The sequence below is a fragment of the Alosa sapidissima genome, chromosome 6 (genome assembly GCF_018492685.1).
Source record: "Alosa sapidissima isolate fAloSap1 chromosome 6, fAloSap1.pri, whole genome shotgun sequence".
Taxonomy (NCBI): Eukaryota; Metazoa; Chordata; class Actinopteri; order Clupeiformes; family Clupeidae; genus Alosa; species Alosa sapidissima.
This window is the reverse complement of record NC_055962.1, coordinates 25,241,437-25,262,155: the sequence shown is the minus strand read 5'-3', so window position 1 is coordinate 25,262,155 and position 20,719 is coordinate 25,241,437. Positions and strand designations below refer to the sequence as shown.

The 20,719-nt window shown below is 37.8% G+C and overlaps 2 protein-coding genes across 7 annotated transcripts in view; both read right to left on the bottom strand.

Moving 5' to 3' along the window:
* The window catches only part of tdrd6 (tudor domain containing 6), a 34,894-nt gene extending 24,698 nt beyond the window's left edge, over positions 1–10,196 (bottom strand). For 2 of the 6 annotated variants that reach the window (XM_042096335.1, XM_042096336.1), the window contains exon 1: positions 9,796–10,195. The gene's annotated coding sequence lies outside the window, so the exon portion shown is untranslated. Of the gene's footprint in view, positions 1–9,795 lie in introns of all 6 variants that reach the window. The other 4 variants (XM_042096332.1, XM_042096334.1, XM_042096337.1 and 1 more) reach the window with 3 other exon arrangements.
* A 6,279-nt stretch (positions 10,197–16,475) lies between these two features.
* sf3b6 (splicing factor 3b, subunit 6) lies at positions 16,476–20,668 on the bottom strand. The gene is made up of 4 exons (XM_042096428.1): positions 20,510–20,668; positions 18,826–18,944; positions 18,218–18,356; positions 16,476–16,812 (listed from the first exon to the last, which is right to left on the bottom strand). Exons 1-4 carry the CDS (start codon positions 20,537–20,539, stop codon positions 16,723–16,725), a joined length of 378 nt encoding a protein of 125 aa, XP_041952362.1. The 5' UTR covers positions 20,540–20,668; the 3' UTR covers positions 16,476–16,722.
* Positions 20,669–20,719: the final 51 nt, after the last annotated feature.

The window sequence follows — 20,719 nt, the reverse complement described above, 5'->3', positions numbered from 1 at the left end:
TATATCGATATAAAAGATATATCGATATATTTTAAAATGCGATATGGAATTGGACCATATCGTATATAGTTCAAATTTGCGCCATGATCCTTGCTCCACGCAAGCTGCTGACTGGAGCTTTCTGCACTGCTCCCCTCTCTGCACTGCTGTGAAACGGCACGCTATACTTTTCTCATATAAATATATTTATTTCAGGAAAAGATTGGCCTATTTTATTTTATAGGCTATTTTTATTTAAGATATTTTTTATTTAAATGTGCACCTTACGGAGCTTTGATTTCAAAGTTTTATGTTTACATTTTATTGTTATTTGCGCAGTGAGTTTTCAATAACATATTTGACTGAACATTTCTATGGAGCTAAATTTGTCTCAATAATATATGCGCAGAGGGGGATCCACAAATATTTCTTGATTTGCATGTGTGTTTTGATATCTACAAATAAAAAAAAAATCATATTTGTAACTCGTATATTGATTTTTACAAATATAGATGTTGATTTGTACATAAAATGCCATTTGTAAAACTGAAAATTTAATTTGTGAAATGTGATTCTGTATTTGTGGATCACCAGCACACGCATTCTTCGCTTTCCAAAGTTACGTGTTTTTGAGACGTTCTTCACATGAAAGTCACACAAATCCACACGTAAAAAGGCCTACTTTAATTCACCGGCACACAGAAATCGCAATCCAGTAGATGGCGACATCCACAAATATTTCTTGACTTGCATTTGTGTTTTGACATCCACAAATAAAAAAAAAAAAAATCATATTTGTAACTTGTAAATTGGTTTTCACAATTGTAGATGTGTATTTGTAAATGAAATGGCATTTGTAAAACTGAAAATTGCCTTTGTGAAATCTAATTTTGCATTTGTGGATCACCAGCACACACAGTTTTCGTTTTCGCATTTGTGGATCAGCATTTGTGGATCACGTATTTTTGAGACAAACTTTGCGGCAGAGAAGCCACCTAGATCCTGCTGACACTTTCTAATCCAGTAGATAGCAGTGTTGTTCTATGGGACTCATAACCAAAAATTCTTTGCTCATAACACACAGAGCTAGCGAACCTAGTTCTTAAATCTAACAAGTTATGCCTTTTACAACAAGCTTTTTGATAGAAAAGTGGTGTTTAATTTCCATAATCTTTGTTTAGTAAACGCATAAAACAGTCAGTTTGCAAGCGAAATCAAGAATTACGATCTTTGAGTTTGTTTATAGTTACCTATATCATATAGTATCAATATACTTTTGATCAATATATATTTGTAGATATCAAAACACATGCAAATCAAGAAATATTTGTGGATCCCCCTCTGCGCATATACAAATATTATTGAGACAAATTTAGCTCCATACATTTCATTTTACAGCTCTAACTTTGCAGAAAAAAATATTGGGATATATATTGTATATCGATATTCAACCTAAATATATTGGGATATGACTTTTGGTCCATATCGCCCAGCCCTAGCCTGTCCCTCTCAAAACATGTTAAAATAGTGTGATTTGATTAGCAACCAGAAAAGAAAAAAAAATCCCGGGGGAGACACCCCCAGACCCCCGTGTTATCATTAGGCGATTATGACTGGCCTGCCCCCACTGCTAAAAAAAAAATCTAGAGGTCACGGTCATCTCATTTAAATGGTGGGAACGTCAAATGTAACAAGTAGGCCTATAAGTCAGAAGAGCTACATATGCGACTGATTATACATTTAATTCACCTGAACAGTGTTTGAAACCTGTTTGTAGGCCTACTCACTGGAAATCCTGGACCTAGCAGTGCTTAGCTGCGCAAAGCACAGATTCCATTACTGTTAGGGCTATCTGTTATCACAGATTTCAATCCAGCCACCAACAACCGGCTAATGATGTTATGCATGTTCAAAATACAACATTTGAACACCCATATTGCTGCTGTTGTACTTAATTGTATCTACAGCTGTTAATGTGTTTACTCATAGCCGCATTTCTCCAGCCCCTCAGTTGTGATGCTTTTTTTTTTTTGGCCCACCACCACCCCCCCTCTTCGGAGGACAACTTTATTTTTATTTAAGTAACATATTTTTTAAGTGCAAATACAATTGTCCTACCTCAACCATTTATGTATATGACCCCGGAATCCGTATCATATAGCACCACGTGAATTGAAACATAAAACACACAGTGTTTCCCCTAGAAATTTTTCCAGCAGCGGTGGGGGGGGGGGGGGGGGGGGGTTGTTGCGCATTTTTTTTTTATTATATCATACCTTCGTGTTTCTTTTGTAGACATTTTCAGCTTTCTTTTACATTATTGGTTAAAAATGATAGAAGAAAAATGAAATGGCACAACCCAGAAAAAGATTATTTACAATTTATTTAAATTTGTCTTAATGCAGGGCTGCCAACTTTTCAAAAAACCTTGGAGTGAGATTTGGTGGAGCCAACCAAAATTTTGCTGCGGAAATTTTTGTTTGGCTCGTTCAGCATTATACCGTACAGTAAAAAAAAAGTACATTGGTTCTCAGGTGTAGGGACCAGGGTCCCAGAGTTAAATTAACATTGGTATCAAAGGGATCTAGCCTAATGTTAGGACCATGGGCGATGGAGGCATTCTGAAAGTGGGTGGGACATTTCAGTGGGGGGTATGGGGGTCCTCCCCCAGAAATTTTCTTTTGGACTAGATGCAATTTCCTGAATTCTGGTACATTTTACCAGGTTATTTAGATACTTCTATATAACAAAATAAAGCCAGCCTACGAAATTAATAAAAAGTAAATCATGCATAATTTAAAAATAACTCAATATATATAGGCTACTTGGCTACGCAATAAGGTTTCCATTACAGCACTGCGGACGTTCAATGAACGCATGAAAGCGGATAAAGTAAATTAAATATAAAACTAAAGCGAAAATGTCATGCTTTTGAAGGCCTACCATTGTGCAGTCTAGCTGTGGTTAGTGACGTGATGCTGTTAATGGGGAGTTTTACATAAACCTATAGGTTATTATTTATTTGGCGTACAAACAGCACTGGTATTTCGCACGGCAATAGTGGGGGGGTCCAAACTAACCATTTTAAAAAGTGGGTGGGTGTTTTGTAAGAATTTAAGAAATGTTTGTATATTTTAACTTTTAAATGCATCAAAATTTATCAAAAATAAATTCAGGAGGTCAGACTTGCTTATTTTTATGGAAATATTTGTGCTGTAGCCTAAGCTATTTTGCACTTCAGAATTATAACCATGCATACACAGGTGGAATAGTTATGGTGATATTGCAATAAGTTCACAACCACAAAAACATATGGTCCATTTCACAGTTCAGAAATGTTCAGCACTCCATGAAATTATGCAGAAGTGGTCACCTGTGTTTTTCAGCTAGTTCATTTAAGATAATATATTGGTCATTGTAATGGCCATTGCCTACAGGCTATTCCTTTTTCAGGATGTACCCATATCTGCATGATGTGAATGTTTGCATATGGCTTATGTCAGGCTTTATATCAATATTTGTGTCTCCTTATTTGATTTTCTTTATATTTTTGCATTAATGTCACTAGAAAGCATGGCAATATAAATATATTCATTTATCTGTGTAAGTGGGATTGGCTGGAACCTGACAATATAAGAACCATGATAGTGGGATAATCTACTGAGCAATTTACAAAAATGTATGTAGGCCTACTGACAAATAGTTTACATTAGAATACATTATAATTTCGCCCCAATGAGGCTATGTAGAAATGTGTTGCAATTTCAAAAACAGAGGCATGCTTTATATCCTCGTATTCGGTACGGTTTGCTGTTTATTGTGATATTAGCTTTGCCACATGTTGTGTGAAGGGTTAGTGAGATATTACAACCGAGAGTAATGGGTGTGCACTGTGTGCAAAATGCAAATATGATTAGCCTAAATTGCACGTCGGTTCAATGATAATTTTCTCGCGAACCATTTATCACAGCAACTTGGCGCTAATATCATTGGAAAGCTTAGATTCCGCTCGTTCACATGATGTGTGATATCATGTATAGGTTTAGTTTAGTTGAACCTCATCTGCCAGGTATTTGACCTACCACGTTGACACTTCAGCGTGAAAAATACTCAAAGCATAGGCCTACCTGAAGCCGGGGGAATGCGCCTGGGATGGCTTTTGAAGTAGCACCGCAAATGAGAGAAAATTTAGAAAATTCCACAGACAGGGGGTGCTCTTGAACCCTCTCACCGTCTCTGAAAGCATAACCGTGGCTCAACAGGTAGATCTATAGGCTAAACTCATATTTCAGGCATCTGACCGACCGGGTTGACACTTCAGCGTGAGAAATCGTGGGTGTGGCGTGTGAGTGTGTGAAACTAATCAAATGCTACGTCTCACGGCCAATGCGTGAGAGTTGGCAGCTATGTTAATGGCAAAGGCCACACCCAATCTGCGAGCACTTAATTTTTCTGGGCTTTTCAAAGAACATCTCTAAGGCTCTTTGGTAATTGAATTGAATTGTTGGGGGGCCATTAATGCTGACACGCATGCACGTAGCCAGATGCTCTCCTTGTAGTCTATTTCTCAGTCCCAAAACAACAAACCCACGTATAAAAAAGTAAATACTCACTTTTCTTCTACATCACTCCCACAGTTACCATACAACCTCACTCACAATTAACTCGAAAAGGACCTAGGCTACTTGACCGTTCGTCTCACCGTCAAGAGAACGCTGAAGTTGAGAACACGTCTTTCTGATAAGAGAATGTAGGCTCCTATGTCTAATGCCGCAAACGTAGAAAAGGTCTGTTTGTGATAGCCTATTATAGCTAAGTGGACAGAATTTAGGCTATACGTATATGGGTAGATGACAAATAGCAGAATTCAGACTGTCCATGTGTCACACACTTATAAAAAATGGCAATTGTTAAGAATTGATATGGAAATGTTGTAGGTCTGGTAGGTTCAAGTTCTGTCATATTAAATTTATTGGATTTGTATTTCACTTTTGACTTAAAATAATCATCCAAACATAAAAAATGTCATATGGTGTGACTGTCCACCATGTGTGCGAACTTTCTAAAAAGAGTGTATATCCATAAAAAGTATAATTACTTTAAAGTTTTACCATGCATATAAAATAATTGGATGTTTTTTTACAACCACAGAAAGTTTTGATGTTTATGCATGCTGTCCAACTAAGTTATAATCAAATATATTTTGTCCATAAAATGGTTGTCATATGGCGTGACACTATATCGTATATTTTGACCGGGCATTCATTTGGACATTATTATTGGGAAGAGGACCCTGCTTAATCAGGAAGTAACAATAGAATGTCAGGAGTAATTGGCATGGTCAAGATGTGAGTTCTGCTTTTTGGATTTTTATATAAAAAGCTTTGAATTGGACATCATCAATCGTGGCCAAATTTTAGTGTCTTATGGTGTGACATCATTTGCCTAAAAAGTAGCTATTTTCCACAAATATTCTTCATGAATTCTTAAAAAGCACTGCTGCCATGTGGTCAGTTGCATGCTAAATAATAGTTAGCTGTATTTAACTGTCTAGAAAATTAGCTTAACTGTCAAAATGTCATATAGTGTGACGCTGCATCATATGGTGTGACAGCTTTTTTCAAGTCACACTATATGACATTTCTGTCACACCCTATGACCAAATTGCATTTTTACATAAAAGTTCTTGTAAAAACATGTTTTAAATTCAGATATTATATGTTTTTTGTTAAATCTGTGATAATTGGGAAAAAAATGTATCTGTACAACACATATTTCTCATACTTTTTTCTTTTATGTTACCATGCCATTTAAGTTTAAAAAATAAATACTAAACTTTCATCTATTTTGCTGTTACACGCATACACCATTCATACAGTGACTTCAAAATTAATTGTTAATGATTTTATTGTCATTAAAAACCCTGTTTTGCTCTGACACATGGTGGAGTGGTGCAGTTCATCATATGGCGTGACACCATGTCATTTGGTGTGACATTAAATAATGTCACAAAAAAGACTTTATAATTGAAAAATCATTAAAACATCAATAGCACACAAAGGAAATGGTATCTGCAAGAACCTCAAGAATTTTGAGTGAGTTCTTACAAGAAATATTAGAATTAAGCTAAAATATCTGGTTACACTTAGGAGCATTCTCCACCTTGACAAAATAACTTGTTAAATTTTAGGTTTTTCTTCTAAATATTCACAAGGAAATGTTGCATATCAAAGCAAACGTGATTAAAATGTACAGTGACATAAATTAAAGTAGAAAAAAGTATCTAATTTTCATTTTATTTCAAATTATTTTCACGTCACACCATATGACAATTTTAGGCACTAACATGACAAATTGACATATAAATATATATTTCACTTTTTTTTTTTTAAATGTATATTAGTCAAGTTTAGAGATACAGCAACACATATAAACACTTTTTAGGGATGATATTTGAAGTTTTTTTAAATTCCTTTTTTCAGGCTTATTTGTCATCCACCCATATGCCAACATATGCTCATATTTCCTTTAACTATCAGAAAGTTTAAACAGGCCTAGACTGTGTTCGCCTAGCTTTCCCATGCAAACATTACATGTAGCCCTACGCTAACTTTACAAGTCTAGGCTACAATTAACGTTAAGACCATACACCTTGTAGCACATTGGTTTACTCTATTGCATTACTTACGTTTTAATAATTTGTCGTTGAATGTTGATGGATGCTCATCTTTGGGAAATCAGCTCTCTGGATAAAATTGTCAGCCGGAGCAAGAGTTCTCAGAGTTGACGACACCGGACGTAAATCCAATCAGCAGAAAGAACCGCATCACAACAGTAGGCTAAATCGCAACAAACTTTTTTCCCCCCATGTTAAATTCATTTCGGTAATCATGAATTGGTTTCTTTTATTTGATGTAGGCTAGGAGAGGAGGATGCACGAACGGTCGCACTTCAATCAAGTAGCCTAGGTCCTTTTCGAGTTAATTGTGAGTGAGTTGTATGGTAACTGTGGGAGTGATGTAGAAGAAAAGTGAGTATTTACTTTTTTATACGTGGGTTTGTTGTTTTGGGACTGAGAAATAGACTACAAGGAGAGCATCTGGCTACGTGCATGCGTGTCAGCATTAATGGCCCCCCAACAATTCAATTCAATTACCAAAGAGCCTTAGAGATGTTCTTTGAAAAGCCCAGAAAAATTAAGTGCTCGCAGATTGGGTATGGACAAATTTAAATAAATTGTAAATAATCTTTTTCTGGGTTGTGCCATTTCATTTTTCTTCTATCATTTTTAACCAATAATGTAAAAGAAAGCTGAAAATGTCCACAAAAGAAACACGAAGGTATGATATAAAAAAAATTAAAAAATTAAAAAAAATGCGCAAACTTTGATCGAAGCATCATCAGTGTCTCTACACATGAACTTGAGCATTGAGAACATTGTTCGTACACACAAAAGAAAGATTTTGGACAACTCACTCCTTGCAAGATGGCAAGATGAGTTGTTCTCAATGCTTGAGTTCATGTGTAGAGACACTGATGATACTTCGATCAAAGTTTCATATTGTGTCAAGCCTTCTTAGTGTTTGAAAAATAGCGATTTTGACGCGATTGTATCAAAAAAGATTCTGAGAATGCAGTGAGAGAAGGAAAAGGTAACAAGCCCAGTTGAGGTATTGGCTGCAATATGCAAAATATAGCTGTAGCGAACAGGCACAAAAGTAGCCTCCCGTAATACTCCTGTTTTATTCAAAGGTAGAACGCTACAGACAACTCCAGGCTTCCATGCATGCTTGTTTGTTTTACACCGAATACAAGCTGAAGTGCAAAACTAAAGTAAGCATAGGCCTACCATCTGCCTAGTGCCTCCATCAGTGCAGATATTTCAAATAAATATAAATATCATTGATTAGACTATGTTGGGTTTTGTGCAAGAGAAAATGCACGGTTTTAGTAGGCTAGTATTGGGCAGTATGCAGTCAGATAGGTCACCATGGGCATATTTGGATTAGCTACAGGTGGATTCACAAATAAATAAATTGACCTAAGGACCTACATTTAGCAGGATAGCCTACTTCATACAGGCTATATGCAAATATGGCAATGCATTATATTATTTTACATTAACAAAATGTAGAAAAATAGAACGGACTGAAAATAAAGTAGGCACTGATGTTCTTTAAAATCTTGTTTCCTGTAAATGTTGTCAGTCCTTCTTAATATTCGTAATTGGTGCACTGGCATGTTTACCTGTTAGCTGCAGTGTAAAGTACAGAACTGACTGTGCCCCCAGATTTTTGTCTGTGCTCCTAAATTTTTTAACTTGGGCGCACAAGTGCTCCTGGAAAAAAATGTTAGTGTAGAGCACTGCTTATGCCAATGTCTGCACAAATTTGCCTGAAAATACACTTTTTCAAAAATGGGTTTCAGAGTGGGAATTTTTGGAAACACCGCACTGGCATTGTCATGTGCAAACGCTGATGTCACAGACCTGACTAAACACCCCTTACCTACATGGCAGGACACCCAACATGGTCAGCGTCTGTCAGTTTGTCACATAAAAATGTTTTTGCTTTCCCTCATGATTTCTGTGCAAGCAGCATCAACTTTTTGTAGTTAACTTAAAAGCACACCTTAGGCCAACTATTAATAAGAATTATGATATAAACATAATGATAACATTTTCCAAATCTTTTCAAGGTCTTCTGATGTGTGGGGTTACATACAGTTGGCCTAGTCATTTAGTCTTTTCCTAATGATTAAAAATGCTTTAGTTCTACAGGCATACAAGGACTGATGCTAATCAAAAAGAAAAAATCAGAAATCCCCTGACTGAAAAACCTTTTCCCTTTTTATCAACATCCTTACAACTTGAAAATGTTTCCTACTTCAGGCAACTAAAGGACATTTAGACAGGTCAATATCCTTCAGGTTGAGGTATCCTGCTAGCTAGGATAATATTTAGTGGTGGCAGACCTTGGTCTTAGTGGAGCAAAACACTCAACGTCAACTGAAACTTGTCGGCACTTTTAACTCAAAAACTTAAATGATAATCTTCACAATGCCACAAGGGAAACTAAGGTCATTTATAATAATGTAAAGTGGGTTGTGCTCATCACATGCTCGCCTATCCGCACACAATCATGCCCTCATGAGGACCAGTTTAGGAATTTCCCTGCAAATGTCTGAATATCCACGTCAAACATATTAGTGAGTTAATCTCTACACCCCAAATGCCCCCTAAAATACATCTTGGCAAGTGTCCGGGGTTAGTTCACAACGTACACGATATAGCTTCTATCGGTCTAGTATAAGGATAATGTTGCTTTGCCTTTCTGACAGCCAGCACATGGCTAACAAGCTCGATTACATTGCAAGCTGCTAACTAGCTACGGTTTAGGGAGCTAACGTTAGCTGCTACATGTTTTCTGACACACGCATTAGCCAAATCAGATTGAAGCTTTACAACACTTCCACTTACTTACACCAGTTAAGTGCACTCACGTCAGTAAATGCATTATGTGGGAAATTATTTAATGTCACTGTGGCTAATTATACGATTTCTAGCGAACACATTCTGTTGCCGCTAAAACATACTTATTGGGTTATCAATGCGTTGCATGCTAGCTACTCGCGTTGGCTACATGTGGGAGCAGGTCAGGGAGCAGGTGGCTAGGCAACGAGTGAGGATATGCTAGAAATGGCGTCATGCACAACCTGACCAGATCACTTACTGATTTTATAGTACCTCGTTTGGTAACGTGCAAAGCTTCGACAAAGTGTTTTATTATCACATTTAACTATTTGGATAAAACTTACCTTTGCTATGTCCTTTTTAGGTTCGCTAATGCGGTTTGGTGTCGAAATCTTCACTCCACACTCGGTAGGTTGATTTAGCAGACAAAAGAATGTGTATACAATACGTTCACCATCAGCTAACTCCGACAGACTTCAATGGAAAAATGATATCCAGAAATGTTCCGAGAGTACGAAGTTTTCACGGTTCTCTAGTTGAGATCTCCCGCTCGAACGTTACACTTCTTCCAACATGTGATGCTTTGCTCACTCACGGAGATACATTCTGATTGGGCCACGGACGTAATTTTGGACAAACGGAATGATTCCCTGCGTCGTTTATAAGTTAATTAGCCTACTGCTAGTCAGGAAGAAATCCAGCTGAACCCCTTAAAAAATAAGCTATTGAGGTCTTTGCATTTTTGGTATCCTTAAGTCATCTATTCAACATTTCTGGGTTACATTACATTTAGTCGGTGGCAATTATTTTTATTGTCATATTTCCAAAATGGCCGCCAAAAAAGTCGGACGAAAAATAGCCTATGAAAATAGCATATCTCCCTGAACCATAGGTTTCTGGGATGCTGAGTTAAATTAATATGTTGGGGGTTAATGGTTGCAATGGTCAAGGCGATGGTAATTTCTAGCCCAAAATGCAACCGAAACATCATTATCTCTAATAAAAATGGTTTGTTATTCAATTGCTAACTAAAATTGAGAAATTGGTTGTAGCCCAGTGTTAAGTCAAGGTCATTTTATCATCTGGATAGCCTACACTAGGGCGCACGATTTGGGGAAAATATCTAATTGCGATTAGCATATGATTTTTGAATGAACACAGTTATTCCCTAAAATAGGCCATGGGCCAGAAGGGACTACTAGGCCTACCATGAATTTGCTTTCTTTTAATGGTCAAGGCCAAAATGTATCGACCATATACTTGGTTTACAATACAGAACTTTGTGCATGGTATGGAGGTGGGACATATTTTAGCTCATGTTAATTCCCGTCTAGAGGGTGTAGATTTTAAGAAAATATGTAATTTCGGCTGTTTAGTTTTCCCTAAATATTACAGGCCAAAATATATCAGCTATACTTGGCTCACCATACAATATAAGACTTGTGAATGGTATGGAGGAAGGGATATAGTCAACTATTGTTAATGCACACTAGTGATGGGCAAATTAAGCTTTGGTGAAGCACTGAACCACTTTGAACAGTTGATTCGAAAATGGGTTCATTACTCGAAGCTTCAGTAACAGCGACCTCTCCTGGTGAAAAGCCAAGACTGCATTTAAATTATCCCGGCTAGATAGTGGACAGGAAGCTTTACTAGTGAAATGAATCTAGTGCACGCACCTAACCACCCCACCCGGCCCACACATACGTAGTGCACATGAATAAGAATGGGATATTATTCTTTTTACAAATAAAGATTGATTAGGAGCCAGACTAAAGTTTTCCCACGTCTCTCTTACATTGTAATACAAATAAATCGATACGAACAAACTATGCTTGTCACAGAGGAGCATACGAACTAAACGCAATGTTGTGCATTAGCCTAAAGCAGAGGTTCCCAAACTGTGAGGCGCGCCTCCCCTGGGGGGCGCCAAATAATTTGAGGGGAGGCGCGGAAGGTTTCAAAAAAGAAGGAAAAACGTTTATTTCATGTTAGAACTATCTATGTTTTTTTTTTTCAATGATTATGTAATTGTCAACATTATAAAATCGAAATAAATCAGAAGAGATGTATACTAAATCTTTGGGATAGTGGAAAGTATTATTGATCTCTATCCTGAGTGAGAATGTATTGTGCCAAACTTCATAACGTAATTTAGCAACAGTGCCGCCAGCCGAGCTAGCTGCAAGTTAACAGTGAGCTTGAGCTATTTTTTGGTACATAGATAATTACAGGGCTCTCAAGTGTCACGCATTGAGCGTGACAGTCACTCATTTCAGTCTTTTGTCACGCTCTCCCGCCACACATTGTATTTCTCACGCAGAAAAACTATTTATAGTATGCTGCCTCAGCGCCCAAAATGTCTCTGGCCGCTCCGCTCTCACCCGGCAGGAATCAAGCGCGTCTCCCCTGGAGTTGAGCCTGTCACTTATCAGCCAATCAAAAATAACGAGAGGGGCTACACAATAGCCAATCAGAAAATAGCACTATTGTATCTGGGTAGGATTTAACGCAACAACCAATGAAAAAACGCGTATCCTAGAATTGTTGAACGTGAATTATTGAACGCGAACCTGTTTCGTTCACCTTGAAGCTTCGAGCATCAGTTCATGGTTTCAGCACAGAGTAAGTCATCTTTTAATGTTACAACAAATCCACAACTTGTTTGACACAAATAATGACAACGTGACTGCTGCTAGAGAATGTTTCCCAGACAATTAGCATCAGTTGTTCATGACTGTCTGTAACTTAGCCAACAGTTTCACAGCCTGTTCATTGACAACACTTGCTCAGAACAAGTAGCCTATGCCTAGTCATAGCCTACTTTCGTTCACACGATGACTGACATATTGTCACATTCTAAACATCTCTCACTCCAACTAGGCTTAATCATTTTATTAGCACTAAACAAACTAAAGTGTATTGCATAGCCTATTGTTATAGGTCACTTTTAAAATAATCATATAATTATATCCTGGCCATGGATGCATTAATCATTGCATCTGTATTCAAAAATGTCGGGTAAAAAGCAATTAAGCATCCTCTCATTCACCCTGAGAGGAAAGCCCCCTAAAAGGTCCAGGTTAGGTGGATGCTCAGAGGTGGTGAAAAAGCCCATTATTCAATTGTCAGTGCCATGTGTCAAATCTTTTCTTTTGCAAATCTGAGCAATTATAAATTATACTTTTGCCCCATTTTGACTTAGGAGGGCATTGCTCCTACATACTGTAGCCAATAATCAAATGCCGGCTCTCTTTTGGAAAGCTGAGACACTGTTGGAAAACAATTAGAATAACTGTGTGATGTAGCCTACTGACACAAAGTTACAAAGGCTAGATTATTATTTTCTTTTTCTACTGGATAACAAGCATCTTTGAACTGACCACATTTCAGCCCTCTAGGTCTTGACTTGATATGACTTGAGTCCTAGCATTAGGTCTTGTCATGCTGTGTGCAAAAGTAGATCAATATAGAATGACAACATGAGTACTTTAGACCATTATTTGCCAAGATATGCTCATGCATTTTGTAAAATGCCCTATGAAAACTCCCCATAGGACTTTGGGTTATCCAAAATGCCAGTAGGCTACTGGCAATCAAATGCCTACTGCATATGAACCCCTTATAAGCATAATCTTGGCCTCAAATGAAAGGTAATACTCTGAAGTTTGGATTGTAGGCTACTTCAGGTTCTGATATAACTACACTGAATATGGAATAATTACAAAAAATACAAATCTTTACAATTTCTATTTCAATTAAATTGGTGTGTATAAGATGGGCTATATTTCTGCACAACTAATATTGGATCAACTGTTGACCGACCTGGGGCTGGTGTATGCTAGCTGGTGATGCTAGTTGCGCGTTTAAATCCTCACACCCCTAACCTTAAGAACGGCTCTAACCGCTGAGTTGGAAGCTTGGGCTTTTAGCTCAGTGGTTAGAGCGCTCGACTCCCATGCCGGTGTTTTGAGGTGGCGGGTTCGAGGGCCGTGAGCGGCGGACGAAACGACCTCTGGAACATCTGAAGGCATATTATTAAACAGCAACAAAAAGTTGTAGTATTATTAATGAAACACCCCCATTCTCGCAACCCGTCTGACCAGCCACCCCTTTAACCCCCGGACAGGGGGGGGAATTGTCGACGGGGAATGTCACTCTTGCCTGTCCTCAAAACTTGAGAGCCCTGTAATTAAGATAAACTTATGGTGTGGGTGCTTGCATTTCTTAAATGAATATTAAGTGACAGATACACGTAAGAGGTTGGACATAGGCTACATGACGGTAATATGTGACGTTCCGATAGCAAACTTAAAATGGACAGATTTGTCACATTGTATCGCTGCACGGCCCGACCCTGATATGGGCAACAAAGGCAAACGTCGAAAATATGATGAAAGCTCATTGCATTGCATTGCATAGTATAGCACCGATTTAAGTGGCTTAACTGAAGTGAATATCATTATTTGAAAATTATTGTGGGGGGGGGGGGGGGGGGGTGGCGCGGAGGTGTCACTGTTTTCAGAGGGGAGGCCCACATGTTGTTTGGGAACCCATGGCCTAAAGTGTTTATGCTTTGAGCGCGCAATTCAAACTTATATGTCTATGTTTTATAACATATATACATGCATTCACAGTCGAGTGAAATCAGATATAAGCATACAAAGACGCTTAGAACTCACGTTAAGCCGATGGTAGCACACTGAATGCAAATGAGCGATTTGATGCAGGCAAACGTATTGACTGTTACTAACGAAGGTTTTATAGCAATATTATAAATGTGGCGACAGAATAGCCTAGAACTTGGGTAAGCCTTGCGTTTAGTAGCCTAATTGCGGTGATAGCCAAAACTAATGTGAATCACGGACTATCCTACAACCAAAGAAAGTAAAGGTGATTAGTAGGCCTACCTGCGTTAGCCAAATAAAGGACGGGACTGCACCCTTCACAAACCGTAAAATAAAGTTTATTAGTTTTACAGTTGACAGTTCACACAAACAATCCTGGTTTCTATGCACTAGCCATTTTGTCATAGCCTATTCTGTCTGTTTGTAAAGCACAAGTTTTGGTCAATTTCTGTAAAGAAACAGTGCCACCTATAGGCCTGGGGTATGAAGTAACGTGTTGAGATGGATCCGTTTGGACGCAAATATTCTTGATAAGGTTCCAGGGAAGACGGAGGAAAAAAAGATCGGTTTGGTACGTGTGGACTGGGCCTCAGACTAGAAACAAGGCCATGCCAGTTGCAGTGGCAGCACGATAGGTTCGCGAGGCGGTGGCGCTGCGAACCACTCAGGTGATTCATTCAGAGAATGAAGCAGTTTCTGCTTCGGACGTCATATGTCACATGATGTTTCCGTACCAAAGCAACCTTCGGAGCAGTGGTTCAGAAGCTTCAGACTGATGGTGCATTCAGAGCACCTAAGAATGACAAGGACCGCCCCCATGGCTACTTTGTTTTTCCGACAGCAAATGTTCATGTGCTTTGCCATCGGAATGTGTGACAAACACGGATGCCACAACAAAGGTTAAAACATACACTTGCTAATCCTAAACAAACAACTGTATTTGCTTAAAATATAGTGTAAGATGCCCGTGAAAGAAAGATATGCAGCTTTCAAGTGACAAAAACGGCAAATTCCCAAGTTCACATTAAAACTGTTGGACATGAAAGGCCACATGGACTACAAACGAACTCCAACGTGACGACAAAAGTGATGACGAGCCCCTAACTGGGCAACTCCGTTAGCAAAATCTAGCCCCAGTTTCCTCTGACTCACACATTAAGTGACGTGAATGATGCGGAATGATTATGTTTTCACTCGGAGAAAGGTTTTTCCGAAGCCCATGAACGCTAGGTGACATCACTAATGCACACGCAGAGGGTGACGTTTCCCAACCATGGAGACCCCATGTGGGGTCGCCCGACATTTAAATGGGGTCGGCTGAGATATTGGGTATCTTGTACATAAAACTATATATGCATTAAATAAAAATAATTTAAAAAAAACATGATATCCAAGTTAAGTAACGGATCGGATCCTTCATTATAGCTATGCAAGAATAAACATATCCTGATTCCCACATGAGATCATGGATAGCCTAATAATGTTTGATCAATGCTCCAAACAAAGTAGAAAAACAACCAGCACCAGCTCACATGTTGTGAACGATTGGGGTGACCCAACATTTTGTGACATCAAAATAGGGTCACCTGCCAAAAAGGGTTGGGTGTAGGATTTAAAAGAGTATAGTCGGTGGTTGAATGACATTCTCCTTAAAAGGTGCTCTAAGCGATGATGGGTATGGTCACTTCTGTTGACTTTCAAACAAAACAGAGAGCTAGCTCGCTACTTCCTCCCCCTCCTTCCCGTGCAATTGAAACTCACCTAAACGCGCATCTTGTCTGTGATTTGCTGGAACAGTTTATGTTTTCATGGGCTAGGTTTGCCCAGGTTGTTTTTGTTGCCGTTTTTGGAGCCTGGGCTGTCCACAGAGATCGCGGTTTTTACAGTGTATTCAGGACACAGACAGCTAGCGGTTGGTTAGGTGATGTTTGCAGCAAGTGGCATAAAATGTTTTAGCCTAAAAAATGCATTGCATCGCTTAGAGCACCTTTAATGCTAGAGGACAAAATGTAAATAGTAAGTGAATAACAAACTCTAAACATTGTTATTGAGATTAAAAATAATGTTGCATTGTTAGGCTCGAAATCAAATGGACTCAACATCCCAGAAAACCTATGTTTTAATAGCAAAACCATCAAAATTGACCACTTAGGTGTGGAGATATGCTATTCATATTTCACATCGGACTCTTTTGGAAATATGCCAATAAAACATTTGCCACTGCCTAAATGTAATGTTATCGTCCAGAAATATTCACTAGATACCAAAAATGCAAAAACCTCAATAACTTTTTTTAAGGGGTCCAACCTAATTTTGTACGTTTTTCCCCTGACTATACGTCACTGCACAACACATTGATTGTCATCATAGTCAGTAACAATGAAATGACTAGAAAGTGAATGGGAAAGACATGTTCTTTTTAATTGAGAAAATAAGCATCCAGAAAATAATCCAGTAACAATTATGTAATTTCCAACATTTTTAAACCACTGTACCAACGAAAAACACTGCTTGTTATATACAAAATCTGATGCATAATTCAAACCTAAAACCAAATAATCAATACAAAATTAGTAAAGTGAGTAGCCTATATTGTGTGGCAAAAGGACAATCATAAAAAGGTGCACTGGTCAGGGTGGTTGTCTACTTTGGTGGGTCTGTGTTTATTCCATATTTCTCCTTGAGAAGTTTTAGCTGTTCTTCTTTCTTCTTTGTGTCCATTTTCTGGAAGGCCTAAAAGGAGGGAAATAATAATGTGTATTACCTATCTGACCACAACCCAAATCTGAAGGTTAATACCACCCTGACATGCCAAACCTGAACATTTTTGAGGAGGTCAGCCTACATGCTTGCGCCCAAAAGCAGACATAACATATCCAAGTTACATTTTAGATAACCGACCCATTTTTTTTTAAATTACTTTGATCTATGAAAATAAAACTGTTGACAGGGTCTGATGCTGATGTGTATAAATAATGTCCATTTTCTTATAGTTGATTGCTAGAATGTCCGCAGTCTCTATCATTTCTTTTCAATCTATTACAATTCCACATTTATTTTGTGAAAATGATAATACGTCTCTCCCTCATGTTATGCCAACATAAGCACCTCATTGTAATTCACCTATACATAGGACACAGTAGTTAGAAGCTATTGGCCTTGTGTTGTTATAAGGATGTAAGCCATCCATCAATTTACAATACCTAATCACTAAACTGTTTACTACAAACTTAATTTTACTATAAACCATTTGTTTTAATGTTAAGGTAATGTTTATTGACATCATTGTAAGTCACCTTGGACGTAAGCATCTGCTAAGAACCATAAACATAAAATTGAAAATGCATTCAATGTTCAATTACCATCTGAATGATGCAAATTATTACAGACTAACAGCTTTTTAAGAATTTCACTTGCATTCTTCAAAAACTATCTGTATGTATTATAGCCAAGCCTATTATAGGTGGCATGTTATTGTATTCAAATCATTCTTTAGCCTACTAAAACCATAACCCTGCATTTAAAGGAGAATTCTAGCGATTTGTCACATAGATCTGTTTCTCAAGGTCACAGAGTACTGTTGGTACGAAAAAAACAAACACTCGATGACCTCGAGAAACAGATGTATGTAAAAACATGATAGAATTCTCTTTTAAGAAAGAGGCAAATCACAATTAGGGCTGCTCTATTTGGAGAAAATATCTAATTGTGATTTCTCTGACAGATGTCGTGCTTGATATGTCATTTTTGGAATTCAGAGAGGCACTATTCCCCTCCTGGAGCGATGGGATGTCTGGCAGTCTCTGCGCTAACAAATGGTACCAGCGTACTGGTGCAGGTTGGCGTACCATGATTTGTTTTTAAACATTTACTACACCTAAACTCCTGAAGTGCCTAAGCTCTTCATATTATATCTACATGAATCCATTGTCTGTCCAGTTAAGAGCATGACATGCTTTTGAGCTGCTCTAAGATAACCTGTAACCTGAACTCAAGCCAGCTGTCTTTCTATAGACCTTTGCTAAAAGGAACAATATCAGGGACCATAGTGTACTGCGAACACAGCAAACTGTATGACATAAGGCATTAAAGTGGAAGGCTATTTGAAGACCCATAAAAATTGTACTGCAACACTTACCCTGTTGGCGTTGTAGTACAATACTACCAGGTATCTGTTGCAGACATTAAATCCAGACAAGTGGTCACAAGCATTCTTCGCATCAAAGATGTCCTCATACACAACATAGGCAGTTCCTCGTGACTCTGGTGTATTCCCCCTAAAAACGAGCAAATACAAATGAAGTTTTAATGGCACAACAGGTTACATTTTTGTATTACCGTATATAAATGGTTTGATTTGGATTAAAGTGTCTCCTAAATTTCACATCCACTACATCACACTTTTTTGCTAAATAAATTCATTATTTTATCATTCATAATCAGCTGTTTGCATACTGTGCATTTTTAATACTTCGCCACTTTTATGCTCCCACTGAAGCATAGATATTTTGGACTAACTTATAATATCTTGCATGTTATACTTGCTGTGTAGTCTTGTTTGTGTGTGCTATATGTTTATGTTTATGGGGCCAAAGATGAATTTTCACAGGAGTGGACAATAAAGATTGTTTTATTCTAAATACATAAATATTGAAATAAACTTTCAATTTCGAGAACAGAGAAACTCAGTGTAAAGACAGTAGGTATAAGATGTGAGCAAGAACATACAATGATTTTCAAACTTACACTCGGATTTGACGGATAGGTCCATATTTTCCAAAAATGTCGTACATTTCCTCAGCTGTGATCTTGTATGGTAGATTACGAATGTACAATATTCTGTTTACTTCAGGGGGTAACCGAATCTGAAAGAGAACATGCATGATTATATGGAGTCATCATTTACAACTAGAGCAGTGCCCTCTCAAAACACTCCTATTCCTGCAGAGAACAATTGCATGCGCGCAGGCAGTCCTTTAAAAATGGGGCAATAGTACGGAAAAAAAAAAAAACAGCTATTCTATTCCAGCTAAGCATTGTGCGCTTCTTTTAACAATACTTTTGAATTTCCAATCCAAATAACTTCAATTTTAAATCAACAACTTTTGGAATCTGTCAGACAAAGGGTTCAAGAGATATGTGAATAACAGACAGACAGACAGACGCGCAGACGCGCACACACACCTGTCATTAATAGATAGATAACACTCTGAGAACTTAATGCAGAGACCATGATAATGAAAGTAGTAGATTGTGTCCACCATACACTCCAAAAATCATTTTAATATTAATATAATTGAATCAATTGATCAAATTTTGTAAGTGTTTTGTCCTTCCGCTCTTTAACTAATGCCAGTAATCATAACATATTCCTAATCATAACATGAAGTAGGCTAAACATTAGCTAATGTATTTAAAATTATAACTACACCTACAAGAGCAGATAGGATGAACCCATGTTTTGCTGTGTAAATATCCTAAACCTGGCACCACAGTACTGGCTTCTCTTTATATAACAACTCCATGATTTCTGTATATGATTAGGGTTAGAGCTGCATATTTTTCTGCAGCCTACAATGAATCAAGAAAAAAAAATACGAAGGAAAAGAAATACAAAGCAATGTAGCCTAATAGCCAACTGACATTAGGGGGCAGTTTCCTCTACATTCAAAGAAAATCTCAATGGGAAAAAAGCTTAGGTGTTTATTGCTCAAAGATAGGAGCCGCCCATTAAAATAAAATAAAACGTACATTGTGCGTATTGGTTAGAGAGCAGGTCGTGTTAACTGAATATTTTCCGGCATTGTTCTTTTTTAATTTAAAGAATGACAAAATCATAAGTCCATTCGTAATTTTGACAGATTATTAAATGGCTTGTTTTTCAAATATATCCACAAGGCAGGCGTTTCGACCATTTGACGGACAACGACAAAGTGCGACGCAACCTATGATTGCTTATCCGGTTATATTTGCCCTGCTGTTGTCGGGCCTTTCCACATTATGGCTGTCAGATGAAACAATGAAAAATGAATAATGAAAGAACCCGCAAGGCATTTAGAAAAAATGTGCGGACACAAATCTATAGGCTAAGTTAACTTAACCTCCATAATCATGGCGAAACCAGTCAAAACAAGCGCGTGCTATTTAGCTAGATTGCCTAGCATACTACCAAACAAACTGGAAAGGCACAGTGCTTGTCGGTACTATAGCACTAGATAACAATAACCACAAACATTATTAAAACATGTTGTATAACATTTAAACTTGTTTCACCACTACATTCGACACTCAATTTGTCACATCGTTTGTTGGGAACACCAGAGCTCGTTTATTAGACATTATCTGGGAACACCAACAGCAGATAGCTAGCTTGCTAACGTTAACTTTAAAAAGAAGCAAACGATAAGTCACATAAAATAATTAAACTTACATTCGCCCGTTTTGCTGCTTGCATAGCCATGGTTGGAACTTATTTCGAAGTCAAATGCAACAAATAAAATAACACAGATCCTGTACAACCACAGAAACCAGCTAACGTTGTATAATCTGCGCAACACCAGGCACTGGCGCTGTCTGATGACTGTCATCCGGTTTGATGATGTCGTTTCCGGACAAGCTAACTATTTTGTGGGAAGGTTGT